Consider the following 25,110-nt stretch of genomic DNA (forward strand, 5'->3'; position numbering starts at 1 on the left):
GTCAAAATTTGCCGTTATTTGTTATTAAACAACCAGCACCTATTCACTCCTCTGGGACAAATCTGAAACATTGAAGACATTAAGGTCCCTCTTCCTCTTGATTTTCTGAATTCAATGCTCTCTGACAGTTACAGAAAAACAAAATAAAATTAATATACAAAGTAAATTCATATTCCTTTTTTGCCCTAGATTTAACAGTTTTTACGCCACACCAGTTTCTGCTCACTGCGTGCACGCTTGCTGGCTGTACAAACAGTTCTCAGGTCACCTTGTTTACAGCACAGCTGCCACCATCTCACGTAGATGCCCCGGTCCTGACGGTTTTGGATTCTAGAACAATATATGTACAGTAAGTAAGGATTTCTTCTCTCCTGGCAACACAATAGTGCATCAGTTTATTCAAGAATTCCAGTGAGTTCAATCAGGGGAAGGGTTTGTGACATAAAATTAAATTTATTATGATTAAATGCATAGAAGTGATTAGTTTAGTGGTTCTGTGAACCTTCTGATTATCACTTGCCAACTTAATTTCCATTTTGTCTTTACGCAATCAGTATAACCTACATATGGGCATAGCCTCTGCAAACTTCAGTGCAGGAAATGTTCTGGTGATATGCCCGTTTTGTAGCCCCTGCTTTGTGTGTTACTGTAATCATTTATCTATTGAGTACAAATACTGCATTAGAGGTATGCCTTAGAGTTATTTTTATGGTTGCAAAAGTATGTTTTCAAATTCTTAAAATAAACCCCACAAAGTCCCCTAAACGAAGACTTACATTTTTCAGTACGGTCTGAATCTTTGCTGGTCTTAATCATATTTTGCTTTTATTTGCAGATGGAAAGAACCAGTAGAAGTAAATGGAATACTAGATCGCTATATAATTTATATTGCCAACAATGAGCAGAATTTTACAAAGTGGAATGTAATCTATAACAGCACAGAACTTTTTCTGGATTTTACTATTCAGCATCTTTTCCCGGGTACAGAATACCTCATAAAACTGGCTGTAAGTTTTAAAGATGCGTAGTAGAGGTGTAAAATGGTGAAAATGATTCTGATTTGTTAACATCTTAAATACTCAATGGTTCATGTGTCCACTTTAACCTCTTCTTTCTGAAACTAAGGTGGATGAGCCATCCTGAATGATAGTAGGTGTTTTGTTTCAAAACAGGCCCTCAAAAAATGTGTATGTAATTTAAATACATATTTTCTTTGAGGATAAGTTGGATGATAACTACTAGAGAATTGACCAGAAATATATGAAAGATTTAAAAAATGTCTCCTGCCCCCAACTTACAAGAAAATGTTGAATGTATTTGAAAATGTTAGCCTTTCATATTTTGTACCATGGTAATTTGCTCTTTCTTCATAAAATCTGTATGTAGAAGGAAATAACAGAGAGGAAGAGAGTTCAGTGTCAAGTAGCAGTTTGATTACTGAAAACATTTTAAAAGACCTTGGTGTTTTCATTGCATTTCTTTATCATTGGTTTTATTTTGTGACGAAATAAAACAGATTCAGCTCACTAACAAACCTGAAAATATGTGCGTAAAAGCATGGGATTGTCCCTTGTTTTAAGCACACTGTTCATTTTATAACAATACCTATATAAGGATATTTGCTTTGATAAATGCCATAGGAAAATATTCTGCTCTTGATTATGAATAAATTTACATTTATGTCGACTGGGTATGCATTCATTTTTTCTTAACATGCTCTTGAATGTTCTAAATATTATACCACAAAAAATAAACTACCTTCAGGTAATGATAAGGATTTGACTTGAACTTGAAAAAGCAAGGATATTCAGTCTAATTAAAGCTTAGATTCATATTGAAATGATTTCATTTGTGCCTAGACATTTCAACGTAGTAAATTGTATAGTATATAACATAGCACCATGTCCAAAACTAAGGCAGTACTTCAACAAATATTTTATGCCTTTATAAGCAAGTGGGACTACCAAAAGAATTTGTGCTGTCCTTCGCTGTGCCACAGCTCTTCTCTGCTCCTGCCCAGCTCCTGTGTATGGAGGGGCACAAGGAGAGAGGATCAGGGGAGAATTAAGAGCTAGGATCTGGAGAGCAGCTGGGACTGCTTCTTTTGGTGGCTCTACTTTGGGATATGATTAAAACAAAGTAGTGTTGTGTGGACTTTGTTTTTATTTCATTAATGTGTACAGCTTTTCTAGAAGTTACTTAATATGTTTTTAGGAACCTTTGATCTTTATATATTATTTCTCATTTCTTTGGTTTGTTTTTGTTGGGTTTGGTGGTGTGTTTTTGGTTTTTTTTTTTTTATATTTGCATTGCATCAGTGGTAACCAGAAAGTAAGAAAAGATCATTTCTTCTGGTGGTGAAGATAAACAGATTTATCTGGATAAAAAACAATGGTCTGTGATAGGCAGGTTGGAAGATCTAAATGTCCTTGCAGCTTTGAAAATGGCAAGTCTAAAAGTGCATGAAATACCCAATATCTTTGAGGTGATAACTTACTTAAAACATTTGAACCCATTGTATTTAGAACTTGTCAAACTAGTTTGAGAAGAATGTAATAATACAAATTTACAAGTTACGAAGCTTAAGTGTGGCCAAATGGTATACCTGATGAAAAAAAAAAAACAACCCCCCCCCCCAAAAAAAAACCAAACCCAAATCAAACACACACACCTGGAAATAAATTCAAATATTTACTGTTTCACATATAATTTAATCTGAATTTCAGTAAAACTTTTAAAGTAAAAGCAACAATAGCATGCCTTCAATACTGGAAACTTAATTAAATGCTTCCTGTTTTTTTGGTTAGAATGAAATATTTCAATCAGCTAGAACCTTTTTCTTTTCCTTGTTTCACAGATAATATTAATTTTGTTTTGTATCCATGCAAAAACTGCTTTTGGTTTATGTGGGAAAGTGGAAGTCGAGTTATCAAAAGTTGCAGCTTTGAATGCAGGAATGAGGATCCTTATCAGCAGAACTTTCAGCACCTCATAGGCTGCTTGCTCTAACTTTTGTATGGCAAGGTTAATATAAGTACATGAAATAAAGTTAACATAATATTTATCTGTGTATGCTGTTACCAATTTTCACAATAGATTACTGCCATTTAATATATAACAATTTTATTTGTAAATTAGTGCAACAGCTTTTATAAGCAAATCTAAGGCTTCTTTCCAAAGGTCAGCTGAGAAGTCTTAAGATCATCTCTCCATGGATTAGTGCAAAGGAACTTGCTTTGCTCTGTTCATACTCTAAGCTGGATGGGTGTGAGCCAGGCCAATCTGAAACCAAATGAAAAGCTGAAAGGCTGCACTTGGTAGCTGGGGTGGCACACTCATTTATTGAGTGCTTTTGTGATTTAACTGTTAAACTAATATCTCCTCACAGCTGTGTTGTGTGGGTAAGCTAGCTCAGGTGCTAGCTGGAGAATCACCGTGTGGTGTCTTTTTATGTGGTTTTGTATCTGTTCCTTGGCTCTCTAGACACTTTGGTATTTTTGCAAATTTTCCCTCGAATCTGTTTCTCAGTGAAGTTCAGAATGCCAAAATGGGGCTCATTCTGGGTGTAGGATTTCATGGTTTTGAGCATCACTGGATGTGATTGCCAGAGTCCCAGAAACGTCCAGTTCATTTGGATGCACTAATCTAAAATCACATTATTTAAAATACAGATGAGCTTTCTTTTACTGATTTTCATTAGAAGAATCAGCAACTTCGTACCCCAGCAAGTTTCAGAGATACAAACATTAAGCTTCATGAAATTCAAGGAATAAATTAACAGGAAAGCTGCTGTTACTGAGCCCTTGAATAAAAACGCCCTCCACTGCTGAGAAAGACTCCATGGAACTTGTTTAGCAAGACACTAAGGAAAGTACCAGGAAGAGGTCTTCCAGAGCTGGTCTTTTTGGCTTCTTCATGAAGCCAATAGAAATAAAATCATTTGAAGAAAAGTCTGCCTTTGCTGGAAGGATGATATTCTTAAATATTTTCATTATCAAAATGGTAACAGCTATCTGAGCATCCATCTAAGCTGACTTTTTTTTTTTTTTAAAAAAACCACTATTATGTTTAAAGTAAATGACATTTTCAGATGTTCCCAAAACTGAGGTTGCATTCTTTCATCTTTATTTCATAGCCCAGACCGAACACAGGGAGTCATTCTGTAGTTGTGTTTGGAGTGTAATTTCCAGTGAAATCAAAACAATCTTGGTGTATAAAATAGCCTCATTTACAAACAGTTCTTATTTTTACCCATGGGGCTAGTATACACTTTTAGAGCAGGGTAGGAAATACATTGACTGCTCTCTGATTTGAAACACTCTGGGAAATGGGAAATTGAAGCTAATCCTTTCAAATAAAATATACTAGATTGAGAGAAACATTTTGTTCCTGGAGATCTGGAGAGCAAGGTTATTTTTCCTTTGTGTGCTGATGATCCAGAGTGGGCTACTTGTCCACTTCAGCACATGGACAACTCCTAAGACAGAGGTGATCCCTTAAGTTTTAATTAAGAGTATGTCTGAATGTGGATCTTTGTTGAATTCAGGTTTTGATTTATTTTATTGCTAAACAATAAAACTAAAAATAAACAATAAACTAAAACAAAAATCTTTAAATCCAGTACGGAGTTGGTATATTCTTGTATTTTTTTTTTTAATTTTTCTAAGAACTCCTGTCTCTTCTCATTGATCTTAGTGCAAGTAATTGGAAAACCAACACACATAAGGACCATATCTGCGTAGTCTTATGTTTGTGCATGTAAAACTTTAAAAGCATGTTATATGGGGCGATATGCACAATGTATTGTTTCATAATCAAGCAAAAAGTAAAAGTCGTGTAATCAATCTTTTCTTCTCTGGTAACTGAAATACAAATGATTTGACTTTGTTATCCATAAACATGTAATAAAAACTGTTACATATTGATTTATAATACAGTGTTTTTTCACTATTTTAATTGCATCTGCACACCACTCTGTGTGCTATCATGAAGTGTAGGAATGTCTGAATGGCATTTTTTTCTCAGTCACTATTCACAGAGATAATTTTTTAAGTGTGTTGCAAGTTGGTCAGTATATTCTGTGTTTGGAACTTGTGAGAGCTTTTCAGTCAATTCCAGAAGAGTTTTGCACTGTAAATGACATATTTTACTGTAATTTTCTTTAACTGCGGCTACAAAAGCAGTGGAAATCTAATTGTGATTATGACTCACAGTCAAATGCAAAATGCTGCAAGTCAAACATTTGTATAATGTTTTAGCTATATTATACCTAAAAACTAAGTGTCATGAGCAGCACAACTTGTTATTTAAGTAAAGAAGTAAACAAATCTATGCTAAGAAAAGTATCTTCTGTGAAAAGCACAGACTTAACTAAGTTTAGATATGTAAAAATTATAAAACTTTACAAAAATCATTGCTAAAATTATTGGTATTACATTGAAATATGTTTATTTGTTTTGATTCATATTTTAAGGCTTGCACTGGAGGTGGATGCTCAATAAGCGAAGCTAGCACAGCTATAACAGATGAGAGTACACCAGAAGGTGTTCCTGCTCCAAAAGCCCAGTCATATTCATATGACTCCTTTAACATCTCATGGACTAAGCCTGAGTATCCGAATGGTAAGTGAACTCTTTTAGCCTCAAGTTAAAAAGATGATTAGTAAAGGTAAATTAATATTCTAAATGGCAGCTTATACGTGGTGCTTAATTTTTAATGATCATTTTAGCACATAAAATACCTGAGATAGTATCATTGTCTGCAGCTAGGAGATTGTGGTTTTCAGCCTATCGTACGGTTTCAGTGGCTCAAAAGTGCTCCCTTTTGATAGTTCTTGTGTACTGCATCTCATTGTTTAATGTTTTTGAGGACAACTAAGCTGAGGAATAGGCATTCTTGGAGAATATCAGTCTAGGAGGTTTATTTCATCCTCCACTAAAACATTAATTTCTTTTACATTAATTGATATGTAATAATCATTAGACTTGTGTTCTATGTAGTTATCTTGAAGGTGTACATTTCCATGACTGTGGAAGCTAAATAATATCCTTTCTTTTGTTTAGAAACGTTTTCCATTGTGAAATATCCATGTGTAAAACTTTCAGACAAATTTTACATTTCTAATGGTATTGCACAGTATCATATGGCCTTGTGAATCACCTTGATTTTATTATCGTGCACCTAACAGTTTAAATCACAGCAGAGGAAGCTATGCACAAATCACTGAATTTAAAGAGACAGAAATGTTTTTCTTCATTGGCTTATCATATTGATATATATTAATTATTTCTCACTGTGGTTTCATATGAATTTCATTTTTCCCCTGCAAGTTTTTCCCCGCTTTTTATTCTGGTAGAGCACATCCTATTTGTACAACTTCACTACAAGGCACTTTAAATGATTCCCCAAAAATTGGTGATTGTAAAGCTACATCTAGGTAATATTCTGTACTGTCTTAAATTACGTTTAGAAAGAAACGAGTATGTCATCTGCTGTTAAATAATGTATTTGATAATTTATGGTTCTTTGTATGGGAGTAATACTGGAAGATTTTGACTCCTAGCCCCTTAAAACCCTCTAACCCTGCTTCTAAAATCCCATCAGCATATGTGGCAAAAGCTTAAAGAAAGGTAAGGAGAAAGGAAAAAGGGAAGGGGTAAGGGATGAAGGGGAAGGAAGGTAGGAAGGCCATGTATGTGGCTTAGTGGCTAAAGTCTGAGTAATTTTCAATGAAATGGGCATGTGTAATAGTTCCTGCCAGGACCTGATCCTGTTATCCTTGCATTGTGGGGAAAAAATCCAAGAAGTTTAGAGAGTGGTTTAACTAAGCAAATAAATATAAATATATACATATGTATATTTATAGATGCATATCAACAGCACAGGGTAAAGACCTATAGTTTGATAAATAAGTTTCCACAAGCTTCCTTTAAAACAACTAAAAGTTGGGAATACATGACTAAATTTGCATGTTGTATCTTGTTAATACAACTTTTACCTATTTACAGCTTGGCTCTCCTTTTAAATACAATAGATAAGTTGTTAGGAACCAACTGAGGGTGTTAGTGCACCCTCAATAAGTTTGCAGATGACACCAAGTTGGGCTGGAGTGTTGATCTGCTGAAGGGTAGGAAGAATCTACAGAGGGATCTGGACAGGCTGGATCGATGGGCCGAGGCTGATTGTGTGAGGTTCAACAAGGCTAAGGGTCCTGCACTTGGGTCAAAACAACCCCATGCAACTCTACAGGCTTGGGGAAGAGTGGCTGGAGAGCTGCCCGGCAGAAAAGGACCTGGGGGTGCTGGTCGACAGCCGGCAGAATACGAGCTGGCAGTGTGCCCAGGTGGCCAAGAAAGGCCAATAGCTTGTATCAGAAATAATGTGGCCAGCAGGACTGGCGAAGTGATCGTCCTCCTGTACTCGGCACTGGTGAGGCCGCACCTCGAATATTGTGTTCAGTTTTGGGCCCCTCACTACAAGAAAGACACTGAGTTGCTGGAGCGTGTCCAGAGAAGGGCAATGAAGCTGATGAAAGGTCTAGAGCACAAGTTTTATGAGGAGAGGTGGCGGGAACTGGGGTTGTTTAGTCTGGAGAAGAGGAGGCTGAGGGGAGACCTTATTGCTTTCTACAACTACCTGAAAGGAGGCTGTAGCGAGGTGGGTGTCTGTCTCTTCTCCCAAGTAACAAGCGATAGGACAAGAGGAAACAGCCTCAAGTTGCACCAGGGGAAGATTAGGTTGGATATTAGGAAAAATTTCTTCATCGAAAGGGTAGTCAGGCACTGGACCAGGCTGCCCAGGGAAGTGGTTGAGTCCCCATCCCTGGAGATGTGTAGATATGGTGCTTAGGGACATGGTTTAGTGGTGGAATTGGTAGTGCTAGGTTAACAGTTAGACTCGATCTTAAAGGTCTTTTCCAACCTAAATGATTCTATGATTCTATGAAATGCAATAAATAGTTTGTTAGGAAAGCTGTTAATCTGATCTGGATGAGCAACAGATGTGATAAGAGTCAGGGGAAATTATATTCTTCTGTTCCTTGTCCCTTCATCCATGGAAACTGGGTGCTTCAACAGCCTCGATGACAACGCTGTTCACCTCTATATAGAGTTTTGAACAATGCATTTAGGTAATTGCCGATTTTGCCATATAGCTTGCTCCTCTGTAATCCCAAATACACCCTGTGTAGGCTTCCTGTGTGTATTTCTCCCCTTTAAAAATATTCTCTAGTATTTTCACATCATCTCACTATTTGAAGCCCACATAGTATTTTTCCCTTGGTACTGTTGGTATTTTTTGGTGATATGTGCATATCATGCATGTTGCTGTTAGAGGGTTTTCCTTAGGGTCAGAACTGATGGAAGAGATTCAGTGAAGTCAGCTGCTGCTGTCCTGCCTTGCAGGGAAAGGCTGCTGCTTTTTGCCTGTGAGCTCTTGCTGAGTGGTTAAGAGCAGAAGAATTGCCATGGCATGAGCATTTGGCAGATAGAAGGGCGTTAGGGGAGCAGGGACTTTGTTTTTTTCACCATAGCATGCTCACACGTACACAATGGTCAAGAAGGGATATGCAAATTTTCTCTCATTTCTCTTCTTTCTTCTCCCCCATTTTTTGGGGAGTTTCAAAAAGATCATATAACTAGTAACATATTTTCCCATTCTCCTATTTCTTTCTTTCCAATTTCCTATTTCCATCCTTATTTCATAAAAATAATTAAAAAAAAAAAAAGAATAAGCTCTAAAACTTTTCACTGAGTAACTGCTTAATCAGGAAAGCTTGCATTGTTCAGTGACTTTTTGTTCATTCTCAGCATATCTTTTGGGCTGCCTAGTGGCCACGTCATTTATAATCGCTCTCTGTGTCAGTATTTTAAAACTGTGTAGGAGGCTGAAAAATATCGTAGTTGAGAAGACTGAAATATGAGAAAGACCAACAGAAGGAACTTTCCCTTAAAGTTACCTACTTCAGCATTTTACTGGTGTATTCTCATACTCAGAAATTCTAATGTTGCTCTTTTTTTTTTTTTTTTAAAGATAGAAACTGTTTCCCACTTTTGACTTAATTGATTCAAACTTGGTGAGTTTCATTCTGCTAGGTGTAAGTAGTGCTTTTTGAAATCCCTGAACTTGGCTTTGTTTCAGGTGGAAACCCCAGAATTGCAGAGATTTGCATATCATAAATTGTCGTCATCTTAGTAGATCTCTGGGGCCATTCCTTTCCTTTCTTGTGATGCTATTTGACAGAAATTGCTGTTTATTTCCATGGGTTGAGGAAGCTTATTAGCTGTTGGTGACGCTGAATGGGTGTGTAGGCTGACTGGGATTTGGACAGCATAGACTTTACTATGGTATCTTGATATATATGGAGTCCCGCTGCTTGCCACCAATTAGAAAAACTTAAGAGGGATTAATATGCTACCCTTGAGGCCAAAGGTGGCAAATAGGATTAAAGGCCACTTGGCTTCTTCATAAAGATGGCGCAATGGGGGGAGTCAAGCTTTGAGATAAGGGACTATCTAGCCGTCAAAGGCTAACATTATCCAAACACAGATATTGAATTTCTGGGCTCCATTTTTGGTTGAATTTAAGGCCAATTTACATTATTTTTTGAAAAATTTTCATTTCATAGAAAATGGGAAAAGGTACACCTAATTCTTTGTTGCAAGTTGCTTCAGAAATGTCATTTATGTACCAGGTGTAGAAAAAAGACATTTGGAAGATGTTATGGTGAATATATTTGTAATATGCACAGTTTCTTTTGTCTTATTTTCAAACCAACAATAAAATGGCTGATGGGACATGGCCCAGAGGTATGCCACTTTACAGCATTCTCTATTTCTATGACATACATGTCACATATGTAGATAGTGTAATATAAGCTATATTGACGATTTAGTTGAGGGCAAGATACGGAGACGCTTGTGAAATGACACGTGGCATCAGATACTCTATTTTGAGCCTTCACTATTCTAGTGGCCTCAATAAAAAATTATATCTTCTTCAGAGTATATCCATTATAGTCTTGCCATATAGTTTGAGGTCTGGTCTTTTAAAATCCATTCACATAAAAAGTGACCTTTCTTTTCACCATGGAAAATTTTCCTTAGATTTTCACTTCTCAGAAACTTCACTTTACTTGTGTAGAGATCACAGATAAAATCAGGTCTCGGTCTGGACTGTATCTTCCAAGGCTATATGGAATTGGTATGGGAAATATTAGGTATAGTAAAAAATATAAAATTATTCAATGGACTAATCCAGTACTTGTTCCTGCAAATCCTTGTGCTTGTGAGAGATGACTTGTGTTTGTAGTCAGTGAAATTGATGTAGGTAAAAGTATGTTTGCTTAAGATTTGACCTCTACCTTGTACCTTAAGACTAAAGTGCTTGTAGTACTTTGGATTCAAAACCTCTTTTCATCTTTAATGTCTGGAATATCATTGACAGATTATATGGCCTCATGCAGCAGGGGAAGAGGAGGAAGAAAAAGGGAAGAACTTTCTTCAGTTTAAGCTTAATTTGCATTGTTGGATTTCTTTTCAAAAGTGAAACGTAATTGTACTATAGTCACTAGAGATTTTGTCTTCAGTGAAACTAAGATTTAATCTAGCTACCTAGACTTAATAATTATGAAGAAACCGCATCTTTTTCATGGTGACCATGTGTCACTCATGAAGCCTTGTAAATTGCAAAAATGTGCTATGCTCTTCAATATTTCATGTGTGGTAAACTTCAGGAATATCTAGCAAGTCTTGAGAAGTACATAAACTTTGGGCTGACTTTGAACTTTTTCTCGGTGTGCTTTGGAAACATATACTGGTGAAATAGAGAGGCTAAGTTATTTATCCCTGACTAAAAACAATTATTGCCTAATTTAGAAAGATGGCTTCACATCTCCAAGTCAGACTATTAGCCCTTTTGTTCTGAAATGTACTTTTTTCCTTTCTTTTCATTCTGTAATTTTCTCCATCAGAGTTACATAAGGCAAAGGCGGAAGTAAAAATCAAGAGATAACGATTAGAGATGATTGTTCTCTGACAGTACTGGGAGGACTAACAAAAGCTCAATGTTGACCAGCAAGCTGCTCCTCCATGTGTAGATGCTGCATAGTGCTACGGTTTTAGGAACACTTTAAAAATAATGGTCCAGTTAATTAATACTGAGTTACAGTGGGGATCCTATAGAGGTACATATGACACCCATGTTAATATCGAATGATCTCATTATGATTCATGCTGTTACCATAAATATCAAAGGAATTAATATTGATTTGTGCATTGCTTTAAAGGGTTAGTGCTACTGGTATAGGTACTTAAAGTACTTCCGTGGGGTTTTTTTTCCCCTGTAAAACACATCCTTAATGCCAGAGTTCACATTTTTCCTCTGAGATAAATATAATATTTTTTAATATATATATAAAATTTATTTACTTAATGTAGGACAAATATCAACCATTAATGCCCTTGATTTACAAGCAACTAGACACAGAACCCCAAGGGATTTTTGCTTTAGGAAGCTTGTCAAATGTGGTAGGACTGATAGTGTGAGATTTACCAGGACTTCCTCCCACACACGTCTCTGCTGTCTGACTTGAGTTTAGCCTCTCACTTTTCTAGAAGAGGAAATAATCAAGAAGTCTGTGAATCACTTCACCATACTCAGCTCTGCATTGCTTTAGCGTATAAATCTTCTGAAGTATAACTCTTCAAAGCTCAGCTGAAACAGTTGCATACACACTTTTATTTACGAAGCATTTCTCCATTCAGTAGAGGGGAAAAATCTTTTCTCAGTTTCAAACAGAGTCTTCCTCAATGTAGTTTCAAACGACTCAGTTTTAAGGGAAGGAAAGATGAACTGAGCTATATTTTACAATACGAAGATATTTTCTATGACGGGAAGATTAGAAGGCACCCTCTGAACTGAACTCACTTCTAATGAATCCTATAACTTTGCACTTATTGGCCTTAAGATTTCACACTTAAATAGCTTTTAAAAAAGGACAATATTCAGAAGTGAGAAAGATGGAGGAATAGCCCTGAGAAAAAGGATTCCCTTGCAAGCTTAACTTCCAAAGTCTAAGCAAATCTGTAAAATTTGGTTTTAGTTCATTACATTCATTACATTCAAAGCAACGTGTATGTATAGTCTGTACAGGATTCATACTATCCTATCCTGCACCTTTGGAAGAACAGAGACTTAGATTTCCTTATAAATGAGATAAGCAATCACCTGCAATTTTTGAGTTAATGTTAGCCAATTACACTAGAAGGACCGTTCTCTCCTCTATCTAAAAGTCTTGCTAATGTTTGTTTTGAGTTTGCAAATATGTTTTCTTTCTTTAGATTGAATAGGTAAGGAATAGTTTACTTCAGGACTTTTTCTACAGCATACTGAGAAGGAAACTGCAATTCATACTATTTTGTGGTTTTGTTTAGAAAAGTGGGTAAAACTGTTTTCAAAACAAACAAACAAACAAAACCTGAATTAATGAAGTATCTAGCTTGTTGGCAAAATGCAGAAAGTCTGAGATAATTATCAACAAGAATGAGTATCAATAAGGTGTTTTGTGTGACCGATTTGTTGTAGTTGTAGCACTGGCCTGAGTTGTCCCTCAACATTTCAGTTATATTGTAGATCACCATTTTTTTTTCTAAGTCTAAAGCTGTTAAGATATGAGATGGTTTTGTGTGCACCTTTCCAGTTCTTGTTTCGATAGCCATATGCAGAGTAGGCTGTGGAACAGAATCACCTCAGTTTTCCTGATTCCAAGGTGACGTTAGCTGCTATTCAGAAGCAAGTTTGTTAAGGGGTAATCTTTGGAACAGCGTACTTGTTTTCAAAAGATGCAATCCACTTGCAAGGTTTTCAACAGTTAAAGATGGGAGAGTGTGTTTCTTCTAAGTGTTGGATACACAGTCCTGCTAAACACTTACCTGCTTAACTGTAAACTTTTTGAAATACTACTACTACCGCCCTAATGTCTGTAGCATTAGTTTTTTTCTAAACTCTGTACCTCTTTAGTTATTAAGTGAATGCTATCACATTGTTTTATAGGTATTATTACTAGCTATGGATTATATATGGATGGTGTTCTGATGCAAAATTCATCACAGCTAAGTTGTTATGCTTATGGACTTGCTCCTTGGAGTCTGCATTCCTTCAGAGTCCAGGCATGTACTGCAAAAGGTTGTGCTTTGGGTCCATTGGTGAGTACCTTAATTTGCATTCTGGGAGTGTAATAAATGTCAGATGGCAGTGAATATCAGAGTAAATGGTGATGATTCACTCTGGTCAGTACTAACCCATCTGGCAAAATGTGACATTTAAAAAAAATCCTGTTTAAGAGCTGCTAAAGATTTGATAGGTCATTGTTAGGCACCGTTCCAAAGTAGAACATAGGTACAGGGAAGAAAGGCAAAATTTGAGGCTGAAACACACATTATTGAAATTAAATAGAGTTAATGTTTGAAAGGTGCAGATGTGCTTTAGCCAGATTTATAAGGATGTATATAAAAAAAGAGTTACTGTTTCAGTAATGAGCAAATTTCTAGCTGCCTGACTGAAAGGACTGAAGTTAATTTGAGAATTGCAGAAGCCAGAAGTGGCAACAGGAGCAAAGAAAATATAGTGATTCGTAAATATCTTTTGAATGCAAGTATGTGATCGAAATATTATACTGGACATATTTTAACAGTCTTGTACAGCACCCCATTTCTTCAGGATGTGAGAATAGAGGAATATTAAATTTGACATGTGAAAAACAAGCCTTCTGAGGCTTTTTTATTTTGTTAAAGGTTTTTAGACGTATAGGTGAACTGATAAATCCAGTATGATTTCATAATACTGTAGCTGATGAATAACTGGAATAATATCTACCATGCTTGAGTTTGTTTTCAAGCATAATTGAGAATGAAACCTGTGTTAATTCTGAGATTTAATTTTTTGTTTAATTCAGCATTATGTGTGCACTTTTGATTTTGTTAACAAGAAAAGGAAGAAAAAAGAAAAAACGGAAGATTTGAGAGTTTTTCATGTTGTTCTGTTTGTTTTTGCATTGTAATTTATAATATCGCTATATTGTCCTCTGGAAAGAACTTTCAGGTTTTATTTTTATGATATGATTCGTTAGTCACATTTCCAATATGCCTTCCAAGATTGCTTTCTTCCAAATGCTGGTAACATCGTCTATCTGTAGAAGACTAGACTTTATAACCGTTAAACGTTTTATAGCTTGCTCTACTTTGAAGGATATTTACTCTTAAAAGCTTGAATGGCTTTCTGCCAGTTTTTCTTGTACATTTTTTACAACTTCACATATACCCCAAAAGCAAACCTTGTTTTAAGGTATTTGAGGTGCAATAACCTAATTCATTGTACTAGTGGTGATGTTCAAGACAAGTCGTTACCAGACTTTGCATACAGATGAAATATGGATGTTTTCTGTAATTCTGTGCTATCAAATAGGTATCAAAAGGACAGAACAGAACGGCACTAGTTAGGGTTTTAAAAAATATTTTTAGTAGCCTTTTTTCACATCTCCGCTGAACTGCAGACTTGTAACTTGACTTTTGAAACAATTGAAAGTAGGGGTCGCTGTAGCTGATACTGATCTGCATCCTATGATCAGTACACAAACTGTTTTCCAAAGCCAGTGATCCATCTCTAATCACAGGAATTGAAGTACAACATCTTTATTTAGGCTCACCTAAGTGCTGCCAGGAAGTTAAAGCACTGCATCTTCATTTGGTTTTTTGAAAGATTTTTGTATCAGCTACAGAACAAATCCAACACTTTAAAAAAAAAAAAAAAAGGAAAAGAAAACCAAATGTTTTGCCTCTACTCTAAGTAGTACGAGAAACATCTCTCAGCAGTAAACTGATACGCTTCCAGCTATTTTTGTTGCTGATCTTGTGCTTAATGTGCCCTAATTGATGAACGAATGCTATGTGACCATCCTAAATACGGGATTTCTCCAGCTTATGTTTCTGAAGGTGGCTCTGAAGATCTTAATCAGTTATGAGAGCATTAACAGTTACTGTGTTTCAATAACATTTTTATTTGGGTTAGATAGTTTTTGTTTAACTTTTTTTTTTCAGTGACTGATTTATTTTCAAGTGAGATGCAAATTGGTAACATGTAAATTAAGAAATGCTAAATTTTCATCTCTTTCTAGTAAAGTCAAGGTATTGCTTTTGTGTCTGTTCTAATTGGGCTTTGTTGTTTAAAAAGGAATAAACATATGTGTTATCAAGAAATAGTGTAACCTTTAATAGATTTCTTTAGAGGAATTCAGGAGATCTGAAATTCTGCTGGTTTTGAAATGTGCTAGCTCTTGTAAATATCTTGTAAATAAATGGAAATGGTCAACACTGAATATTTGTCATTTCAACCCACTGCTATTAAACTTAAATTTCAGGGTTTTATTTTATGTTATGTTAGTACTATTCTTTTAAACTTAGATGGATGCCAATGTTTTCCAAATACTATTATTATTATTCCTATCCTATGATTTAGTGTTACTTTTATGACAGTAGAATATTTTCTATTAAGCTCTTAATAAACATGTCTGAAAATACCATGGAATTATGTATAAAGTAATGTTTAGAAAAAGAAATATGAAACAGGTTTTCTGTGCCATATGTTTATATACAGAATGTACATTTTTTTACACAAAATATTTTCAAAATACACTGCAGGAGGTGTAGCTGTAGAGGATACTACATGTACAGTGCTTCAATATTTTTGAATGCTACAAATTGGTACTGTTTTAAGAATATTTTAATCCTCTTCAGTAGAAAAAATAGTAGATATTCATTTCTCCATGTTTCTGATGTGGTAAGATGGGCGTACCTGCATTTAGCTGCACAACTTTACAGGAAATGATTTTAGTTTAGAAAGCACCGTTCAGTCAAATTCTTCCATAAGGATGTTTTTCACTGAAATATCCAAATAATCAATGTAGCACTGATCCAATAAATCCATGAAGCTTTTTATTTATCTTTAAGCATGTACTTTATCCTGTTGACTTTACTGCAACTGCTCACCTATTTTAAATATAATAAAATGTATGAATATAGAAGCACATGTAGAGATATTGATGCACATCAAAGATATAGCCTGACACTTGTAAACAATAAGCTTTCCAAATTTTACATGCTAAAAGTAAAACATTATGTTTCAAGGACAGAGAAAGTATGTTTGGTTATTTTGATGACAGAGCAGGTGTGGCAGATTAAAAATAGCATTTATTAGCACTCCCATGAACTTGCAGCTGAGAGGCACTTAAGAAAGGTGTGAAACTCTCTGATACCTTAGAAAACACCAAATAAATAATGTATGAGAAACAAACTTGTTGCCATAAATAACGTAATAACAAATTATTTTCTTCCGTAGCACTGAATGTTTAGTACAAGTTGTGAAATTTAAATACTAAATTTCTATAGTATTGAATGAGTATTTATTTATACAAAAAAATCTTTCATATTCATTACATTATCCAGCTCTCTTATCATATTTTGTTTTCTCTTAAAGATCTACTTTATTGCAACTTAAATTTGTTAGATGAAATTAGAAGTTAATCCAGGGAGCAACTGATATTCTGCAAAGGATATTTTTTCTGTATCAAATATCTATAGTAATTTACTACAGCGTTTAAATGCATGTTCCTTACAGTTACCTTTTAAAATGCAGAAACTAAAAAATCTGTGGTCTTCTATTGCTGCTTCCTCCCCTAACACTAAGCTGAGATCATTCATCAGCACCAGGTGCAATAGTGTTTTCAAGAAATGAATCTTTCATTCTTTTCCACTATTTATTTCATGCTCCTTACAGGGATCTCCATACAAAGTATATTAGTTGCTGGACAGCTTCAAACAAATTTGATGAAAGGAAAGTAAAATGCCTAAAAATTAGGACACCTGCAGTGTTAGTTATATTTTTTCCTAAAGAAATAACTTTTCTTAAAATTTTGCATTTCTCATTCCTTATCTGTTTGTAAACTATGGCAACAAATCTCAATCTCATGGTTGAACTTACAGGTAGAAGCTCGGACCATGGAAGCTTCCCCCAGGGGAACAGTTGATATCTTTGCCACTATTGATGGGTCCAAAGAAGTTCAATTAAAATGGCTTCCCCCAAATAAACCTAATGGAAAATTGACCTACACAGTCCTTGTCACTGGTCTCTTCTATGCTGATCAAGGTATTTTTTTTCCTTTATAATAAGTCTAATGATAGCATTGATATGCCATTTCAATTTTTTAAAAAAATTCCTTTAGTACTAATTTTTTCTGCCTTTTTTTGCCACTCCATTGATTATTTTAGAATTATCAATTTTATTCTTTAAGAACTGCTGCTTTGATTTATGATGCTTTACATTTGTGCAAACACATAAATTGGCAAATAAAGATAAGCCCTCTGCACTCATTTAGTCTCTAGATATACACATGGAGTCTTATCTCACAGCCTTCACTCAGATAAGGAAGCTATACTCACAAAATTTCAGTTGGTTTGCTTATATAAGTGGGAGCCATTCATGAGAGCTGTTCATAATATGGTTGATTGTGGGTATATTTGAAATTTATATAAGCCACAGTAAAGAAGTAAGGCTTACAAACAGGCAGCTACCTAAAAAAGTATGCAATGAAATCAGACACTTATTCCTAAAAAGAAAAAAGGACAAGAAAACCGACTTTTTATTTCTATATAACAGACTCACCATATGATACAAAAGCCTGAAAAGTAACAATTATCTGTTAAACCTTATTGTATCGTGGGCTGATGTTTTGTTTCCATTTTTCCATTGGTTTATGTTGTAGTTGGGTTGTTTGTTTTTTTTTTCTTATGTCTTTTAAACCTAAACATAGCAAAGTGGTCTTGGGTGAAAATGTTGCTAAATCAGAGCGGTAGAGTTAGACAGTGAAAGACTTTATAAGGCACTAGAGAATGTAAATGGACATTTTTTCCAAATGTATTACACAAAGTACATATTTTTCAGTTGAAAGTAAAATGCTGTGTCCTCTAATTATTATAAAAATGTAAAATACTTGGGCAGTGAATAAAAATGAATGTTCACAAAATGTGTGTGAGCATTTAATATGACAATTTGAGCTATTAAGCATGCTCTAAGGTATAATAAATAATAAAATATTGTACACAAATAATGTTTATAAATTACACCTAACAATGTGTAATTAATGTGTAATTAATTTTTAGTGCACTTTAAATAGCATGATTGACATCGGGCAACTATAAAAATGTTTTCTTATGAGTATAATACAAAACTATGCTTGAAAATAATGTTTGGATGACATTTAATCCTTCCATGTACTGTACGCAAATTTAATCAGTATTATAAATGCAGTAACAGATAGAGAATTGAATCACTGATGGCTTCATAACTTGCCTTTTTTCTTCTGCTCAGAATGAGAACGATTTGTTGTTTCCAGTATCGGTGCTAGAGAACATACACGCTGTAATTGCTGTCCTTTACCAAGTAGTATATAAATGAACTTGTTTGTGTGCTGTTTGGAGAAACACATTCATTGAAGAGTGTAATGTGTGGTAGGCAGTCTCGACTGACCCCTCACAAAGGCTGTTCTGTCCCTTTTTTATGCAATGAAGGCTTTGATGTATTCTGTTGTGAAGCACTTGTAAGATTATGAGGAGAAGGAGTGATGATCGATTTGAAAAAAAGGAGCAACATTTTGGCTGGACCCATGACAGCACAGCCATTTCCGCCAAGGCAGCAGGGTGAATAATGCAAAAGCCATATTCCCCTTGTGTTTAATCTTGCATTGTTTTTGCAGAGAAAATTTCTGCTTGCTTTCTAAGTCATGTCATCCTCGGTTGTCATCCCGTCTCTCAAACCATCAAAACGGTATTAAATGTTGCAAAGCTGTGCAGCTAGAGAACTTTCAAAAGTCAGAACCCATTTGCAGAGCAGCCCTTGTAGAAAATGTATTCTGTTCTCGGCAGAATTTTCCTTCAGTTCTTTCCACTGAGAAGTTTACTGATTTCTCCCAGTGGAATCTGCTGGAATTTATCGGTTCATGGTTGGCAGTCACAGATTAAGGTAAATGTCGATCCGTAATGACCCTCTACATGTTAGTATTGCAGTAAAGCTGGGCTTTTATGTCAAAGATATCGGAGAGGGAGCTATTACACATGACAGGGGTGATCAAGGGACTCCAGACCAAGGCAAGCATTATTAAATATTGACTAGTTCTGTGATTTATGTAGAGCTGGAGGAAAAAAGTGACTTTTTAACCATTATATATTCTTCAGCAACGAAAACCAGCCATTTATCTCCTGCTGGTAATAAAGAACAGAGTGCCTGCATATTTTAGTGGAGGGAAAACCTGGCCTTATAAATGAGATGGACTCTTTCATGATAACATTTCAGTTTGCTAATTGCCAAAAGCAAAACAGGCAAATTGGAAGCAATTATAAGAGTTGACTTAAAGTGGCTACTATGTTAGTTCAACTCAGGAGAGCCGGGTGGTGGTGAGAGAATCATTGGGGAATGGAACCCAGAAAATTTCATTACGTTTGTTCACTGTTGCTGAAACTTTGCTTTGCGATGCTAAATAAATAGTTTTCCCCCCCCGAAGTCAGAGCTGTAGCAATTGACATTTATGCTGGCTGTTTTGGGGGTATGCAGGAAGGAAATTAAGCATTAATTCATTGAACTTATATAAGACATCATCTGTTCACTAGATTTACACAAAGCTTATTGAATTGTCTGATGGCTAATTGGTATTTTCTTGACATAATGAACAACTGTATTTCATCCTTTGCTGCAATGTCTGTTAAAGAGGCAGGGATTAAAATGTAAAAATTGGAGGTGGAATTTACCTGGAAGGGCTGCATATAAACATCAAAATAGTTGCACCCATTGCTTGAACTGGTGGCCCACCCAGCAGCACGTTAAGCTGTCAGTTTGGGAAGCTTGGGAAACAGATTTTAGACCTCAGATCTGTAAGGTCACATAAGTGAATAGCTTTTGAAGATTGTTGCCTAACAAGAGTTTGTTGTAGTGACCACACTGATATTTTTGTAATTTCTGTGTATACAGCTCTCAACTGAAAAATATTTATTTAAAATCATTATTATAAATAAAACCTCAAGCTTCTGGTAGGGATATGAGTCTTTAATAGACGAACATATAATTTCCCAAACAGTGCAGTCACCTTGCACTTCAAAGATGGCTAGATGTCAAAATAATGTCTGTTATGAAGGAAGAGGAGATGGGGGAGATTTTGCTTGTCTGGCTGGCCGAGTCATTCCAGCCATGACCTGTTTTTATTTGAAAGTAGGGATACTCAATTACATAATGCCAAGACCCACTTAAAAAAAAGCCCATCAGATATAGAATATTACAAAAAAAAAAAAAATCACAGATTTTGGCAACGCTTCTGTAAAAATGTAGTATTTATTTACTTTGTTTAGTTAGATATCTGTTTCTAAATGAAGTAGAATTAGAGAGAATTGAAGCTTAAAAAACCTGAATAAATATTTAAGCATGTCAGGGCATATTGCAGAGGTATCTATAATTTGATAATGTGGGGGTTATTTTGTTTGATCAAAGAGTTGGATTCATTATATCACTACCTTTTTCAACTGTAACTTAACTACATGGGACCTGAAAGGTCTACGTTTGAACCTAACATATCTCCATTGCATTTTTTTTCTTCTTTTTTAAGTAAGAGATATTACACCTCTGAGGGATGGACTCATGAGATATTTTTGAAGCGCAGAAATCCTTCTGCATAAGTGTAGCCCCTGGACAGGGCAAAGGATACCACTATGAGAGCAAGCAATTTTTTGTTTAATGCATGTTGTATTTCTATATTTTTACACCGCCATCCCCAATGTATATTGTGAAACTCTGCTTGATGTGTTGTTATCTTATCAGTGCCCTACTATAGCATATGGTATGTTGAGATAGCAGGTTGATGACATGGAAAGTGTTTAAATAACATGTAACTTAACACTTTCTCTGTCATGAACTTGTTATTCCAACACTTTAGAGACACCAGCTGATCTAATGCTGAATATTCTATAGATGTCCCCAGGCTTAGCTCCTTTTTTGTCCTGTTCCAAATCTTTCAAATTTCACATGTATATGTCTCTGTCTGACTGTCTTACTATTTTATGTACACTGTTTTTCCACCAAATGGGTCTGCCATTCATTGTATTTCTTTATGATATCATATAACTTTCCATCCAGCTGTTTTTACAAATATGTATACCTCATAGGAATTAAAGTGAACAGCCTGAGAGCTTATTGGTTATTTCCTTGTTATAATAAAATTTATTTAGTTCTAGACTGTTTTCTGGTGGGGCCAGGTCATCTTAAATAGCTTGCAAAAGATTTAAAGTTGCTGTGGGTTTTTTTTTTTTTTGGGGGGGGGGGGGGGAGGGGGGAATATTTATCCTCTTACAGTAAAAACAACAATACATCCGTAAAGACTCCATTGTAATACACAAAAGCAAGAGAGAATGTTCTAATGGTACAAACTTCTTTAAATTCCTGACTTTTAAATCCAATATAAATGTTTCTTAATGTATGTCCTGGTTTTTCATTGCTGTTTAGTTCTGATACTGCCAATGATACTTATTTTGGGATTTTTAAATGGCGAGGTCTTGGTAAATAGTGTGCGCCTAGTCAACATTTATCCATAGCCAAATTGGAAGAGAAGGAAATACTATCATAAACTGATTGAAAAGGTCACTGTGGAATTGCAAGTGTGAAATGTAGATCAGCAGGAGATAGTTTAGATTTTCTGCCAATAGAGAAGGATACTGATAATGGATTTTTCCATAGTTTGACCGTGTTTTAACAATGTAGGCAAGAGAAATATCTGTATCAGTTAGCCTCCATTTTCTAATTCAATTGTTTATTTTTCTGACAATCTTTCTCACTGAAAGTATGTGTTAAAATACATGAAGGAGCTTTGTTGGGTCTTTTCACCATTCAGATCTACACAGGTATATTTTCCAGAACAGTATTTGTTCCCAGCAAACTGCATATGGGGATCAAATATGATTTTAGAAATTGGGGGCTCTGTCCCAATTCTGCGATGCTCAGGCAACATGTTTTCCTGCAAAGACAAGGTGCTTTGCCTCAAGTTATTTAAGTCTCAGTGTCTCCTCGGAAGAAGCCTTAAAGAGGAACTTGGTTTGCAATTGGTTAGTCCAAGGCATGAAATACTAATATTACCAGATCACAAACAGCTTTTCTCTCTTTAAGAGGAGTTAAAGTTCTTTTTATTATCTGATACACTTCCAATTCTCCGAGGACTTGAGAGGGAAAGAAAGGTGACAGAGTCAGGGTTATTCCCCTCAAGTAGTTTCCTCATTAAGCCCTATTTACCCTCACGGTGGTTTAGATTAAATACAGGGTCATTTTTAGTTGCATCTGGATATCTGAAATTAAGTTCTAGTACAGGAAGAATCAGGTATTACTTCTTCTCCAGAGGAGAGAGTTGGAGGAAATTCTTATCTTCCTACCTGTGTCAGATGACTGCGTTAGCACAAAATGAATCCAAATCTGTAGTCCCCTGGATGTTGTGATGCATTTGAATGCAAGTTTGACATAAGGAGAATCCTTAATTAACTATATGTCCTTAGGGAGTTTCACAACACAAAGTTGCAGGGTTATACTCAAAACTCTTTGTTGCTCGTGAATGTAGAAATCAATGTACGTTATTTTCAGGTTAGTTTGGGCTTTTTTATTTTTACTTTTTGTAACTTCTCTTGTTGACATATCATCCAAGGTTTTTACTTTTCAGCAATGTGGTTCATCTGGTATTTTTGTAAAGGGAAAATTATATGTCTGGTAACTCTGCTTATTTGGAGATACTGTATCAGAAAACTTCCTTACAGCCTAGTCATTCTCTTGGCAAACTGTGGAATTTTGACAGCAGAATACAGCATTTTCTGGTAAAAAGAAAAAAAAAAAGCTACATCTATAAAGAAGTTGACTTTTGCATATATACATCAGAATGTTGTTCATCTGATCTTTTTAGTTTAATATTTACTATATTTATAAATAAATAGAAGGAAACACAGACCATCTATTAATTAGATTTCTATTAGAAGGTTCCTCAGAATCTTGATTGAGCACAGTGCTTTCGGTACACTCTTCAATCAGAATTCAATAGGGAATGTTAAGAATCAAGCTAGTGCATAAAAGCAATGTCTGCTGGGGGAAGACATGCCACCTGCAGATGCCAACAGAAGTGGTGAGAGGAATGCTGAAGTCCCTTAAAGTTCCTAGCCTGTCTTGTGTTGAAGGCTTGAGAATGGAGAATGAAAATTCCATGGGATGTTATCTTCAAAGATGCAGAAGAAGGTAAGTGTTTTACATTTAGATTTGACAATTTAAAAAGAAGGCAACAGTTTGAGAATTAAACATGTTTCAGAAATGACTAAAACATTTCCGAGAGACTTGTTAGAGAAAATTATGGTGATATTAATGATATTGGTAATTTACCAGTTACCTTTGTATTATATAACGAAATATTTAATCTGTTTCAGTTTGTACTGCTATGATGTTGCACAGTGCCTAAAGTACCTGAGTGCCTTAATGTTACTAAAGCTAAGGACCCTGAAACCATTGAGGCAGTGTATTCCAGACCCTCTCTGGAAGTATTTGCTGTTATAGTTCTCATGCTGTTATTCTTGGATTATTTTTCTCATGGCCTTGCACCTGCAAACCTCAATAGTGTTGTTACAGAGGATCTTCATGGGAGCAGCTATGATGCTGTGAGAATTGCCTTTCCCCACCAGGTCTTTACCTCCCAAAACCTAGTATACAACAAAATAATAATAATTTAAATGCTTGATAAGTATTATCCATTAATATATATATACAGACGTTTAGTCACCAATCAGTGTACAACACTTGCACTATGTTGCCACACTCCACGCAGTACAAATAGCATCATAGATGGGAACAACCAACAGGGAGTTTGAGCAGTTTCCAAAGGAAAGTAAACAGCAGCAGAGGGACAGCATGGCAAAAATCATTATCCCCACTGTGAGCAACAGCATTGGCATATACAGCATCACCACCTGCTGCAGCAGAGAATCACCCTCTCCACTCCCAAAGTAGGATGCTTTTGTGGGAGCCTTTAGCTGCTTTTCCAAGACAGCCATTAAGGAGATTTTTCATATTTCCCCCTCTTCCTCCCTCACTTCCTCTGTCTATGTCCTTAGTTTTAGCTACAGACCTCACTAATAAAACTCACTAGTCCTAAAGATATTTGAGGGGGAAAAAAAGGGGATGCATGATCCATTTTCAAATAGTCATGTTTAACCTGTTCACTACAGCAGGACTTAGGGGTATTTTGGCACTGAGTAATGTGCCATTTAAAGTTTGATTTGCATGGCTAGAAAACTCATAGTTTTGCATGCGCTTTAGGATTATTATTGGGTAATGTTTAGTCAAGCTTCAGTAGATTTTGAACAACTTCACAATACACCACCTACTAGCATGATATCCTTCAGCACCAGATATGCTTTTCTTTTCTATTCCTTGGTACGGGTGTCTCAGAGGAAAAAAAAATGAAAGCAGTCTCTCTCTAATGTCTACATTGGGCTGTTTCTTTGATGAAGACTGTAGCATCAGACTGCAGATAGTATTTTAATTGGTCTTCTGGATCTCTCTGTTCATATAGTTGTGGTTTTGTCACAGGTACACTTACCTCTGTACCTGGTGTAATTTATTGGCTTTCATGTTATAAAGCAGATACGTAAGACTGAACCCCATTTCTGTGAGGAAAGTATTATCATTTCTTACAGGCTGAAATTCCTTGTGACTGCCTGTCGTGGTTTAACCCCAGCCAGCAACTAGGCACCACACAGCCGCTCACTCACTCCCCCCCGGTGGGATGGGGAGAGAATCAGAAGAGTAAAAGTGAGAAAACTCATGGGCTGAGATAAAGACAGTTTAATGGGTAAAGCAAAAGCCGCGCGCACAAGCAAAGCAAAGCAAAGCAAGGAATTCATTCACTACTTCCCGTCGGCAGGCAGGTGTTCAGCCATCCTCAGGAAAGCAGGGCTCCATCACGCGTAACGGTTACTTGGGAAGACAAACGCCATCACGCCC

General features: G+C 35.8%; 1 protein-coding gene across 1 annotated transcript in view; it reads left to right on the forward strand.

Annotated features, from left to right (window-relative positions):
• USH2A (usherin) overlaps positions 1-25,110 on the forward strand; it is a 391,921-nt gene that overhangs the window by 196,179 nt on the left and 170,632 nt on the right. Inside the window, exons 32-36 of the mRNA XM_087774988.1 lie at positions 190-349; positions 836-1,007; positions 5,474-5,621; positions 13,051-13,202; positions 17,034-17,196. Of these exons, the coding sequence (XP_087631114.1) occupies positions 190-349; positions 836-1,007; positions 5,474-5,621; positions 13,051-13,202; positions 17,034-17,196 (795 nt within the window). The remainder of the gene's footprint in view (positions 1-189; positions 350-835; positions 1,008-5,473; positions 5,622-13,050; positions 13,203-17,033; positions 17,197-25,110) is intronic.

This window comes from Nipponia nippon, unplaced genomic scaffold, assembly GCF_047370975.1.
Source record: "Nipponia nippon isolate SJK-2023a ecotype South Korea unplaced genomic scaffold, ASM4737097v1 scaffold_4, whole genome shotgun sequence".
NCBI classification, from domain to species: Eukaryota; Metazoa; Chordata; class Aves; order Pelecaniformes; family Threskiornithidae; genus Nipponia; species Nipponia nippon.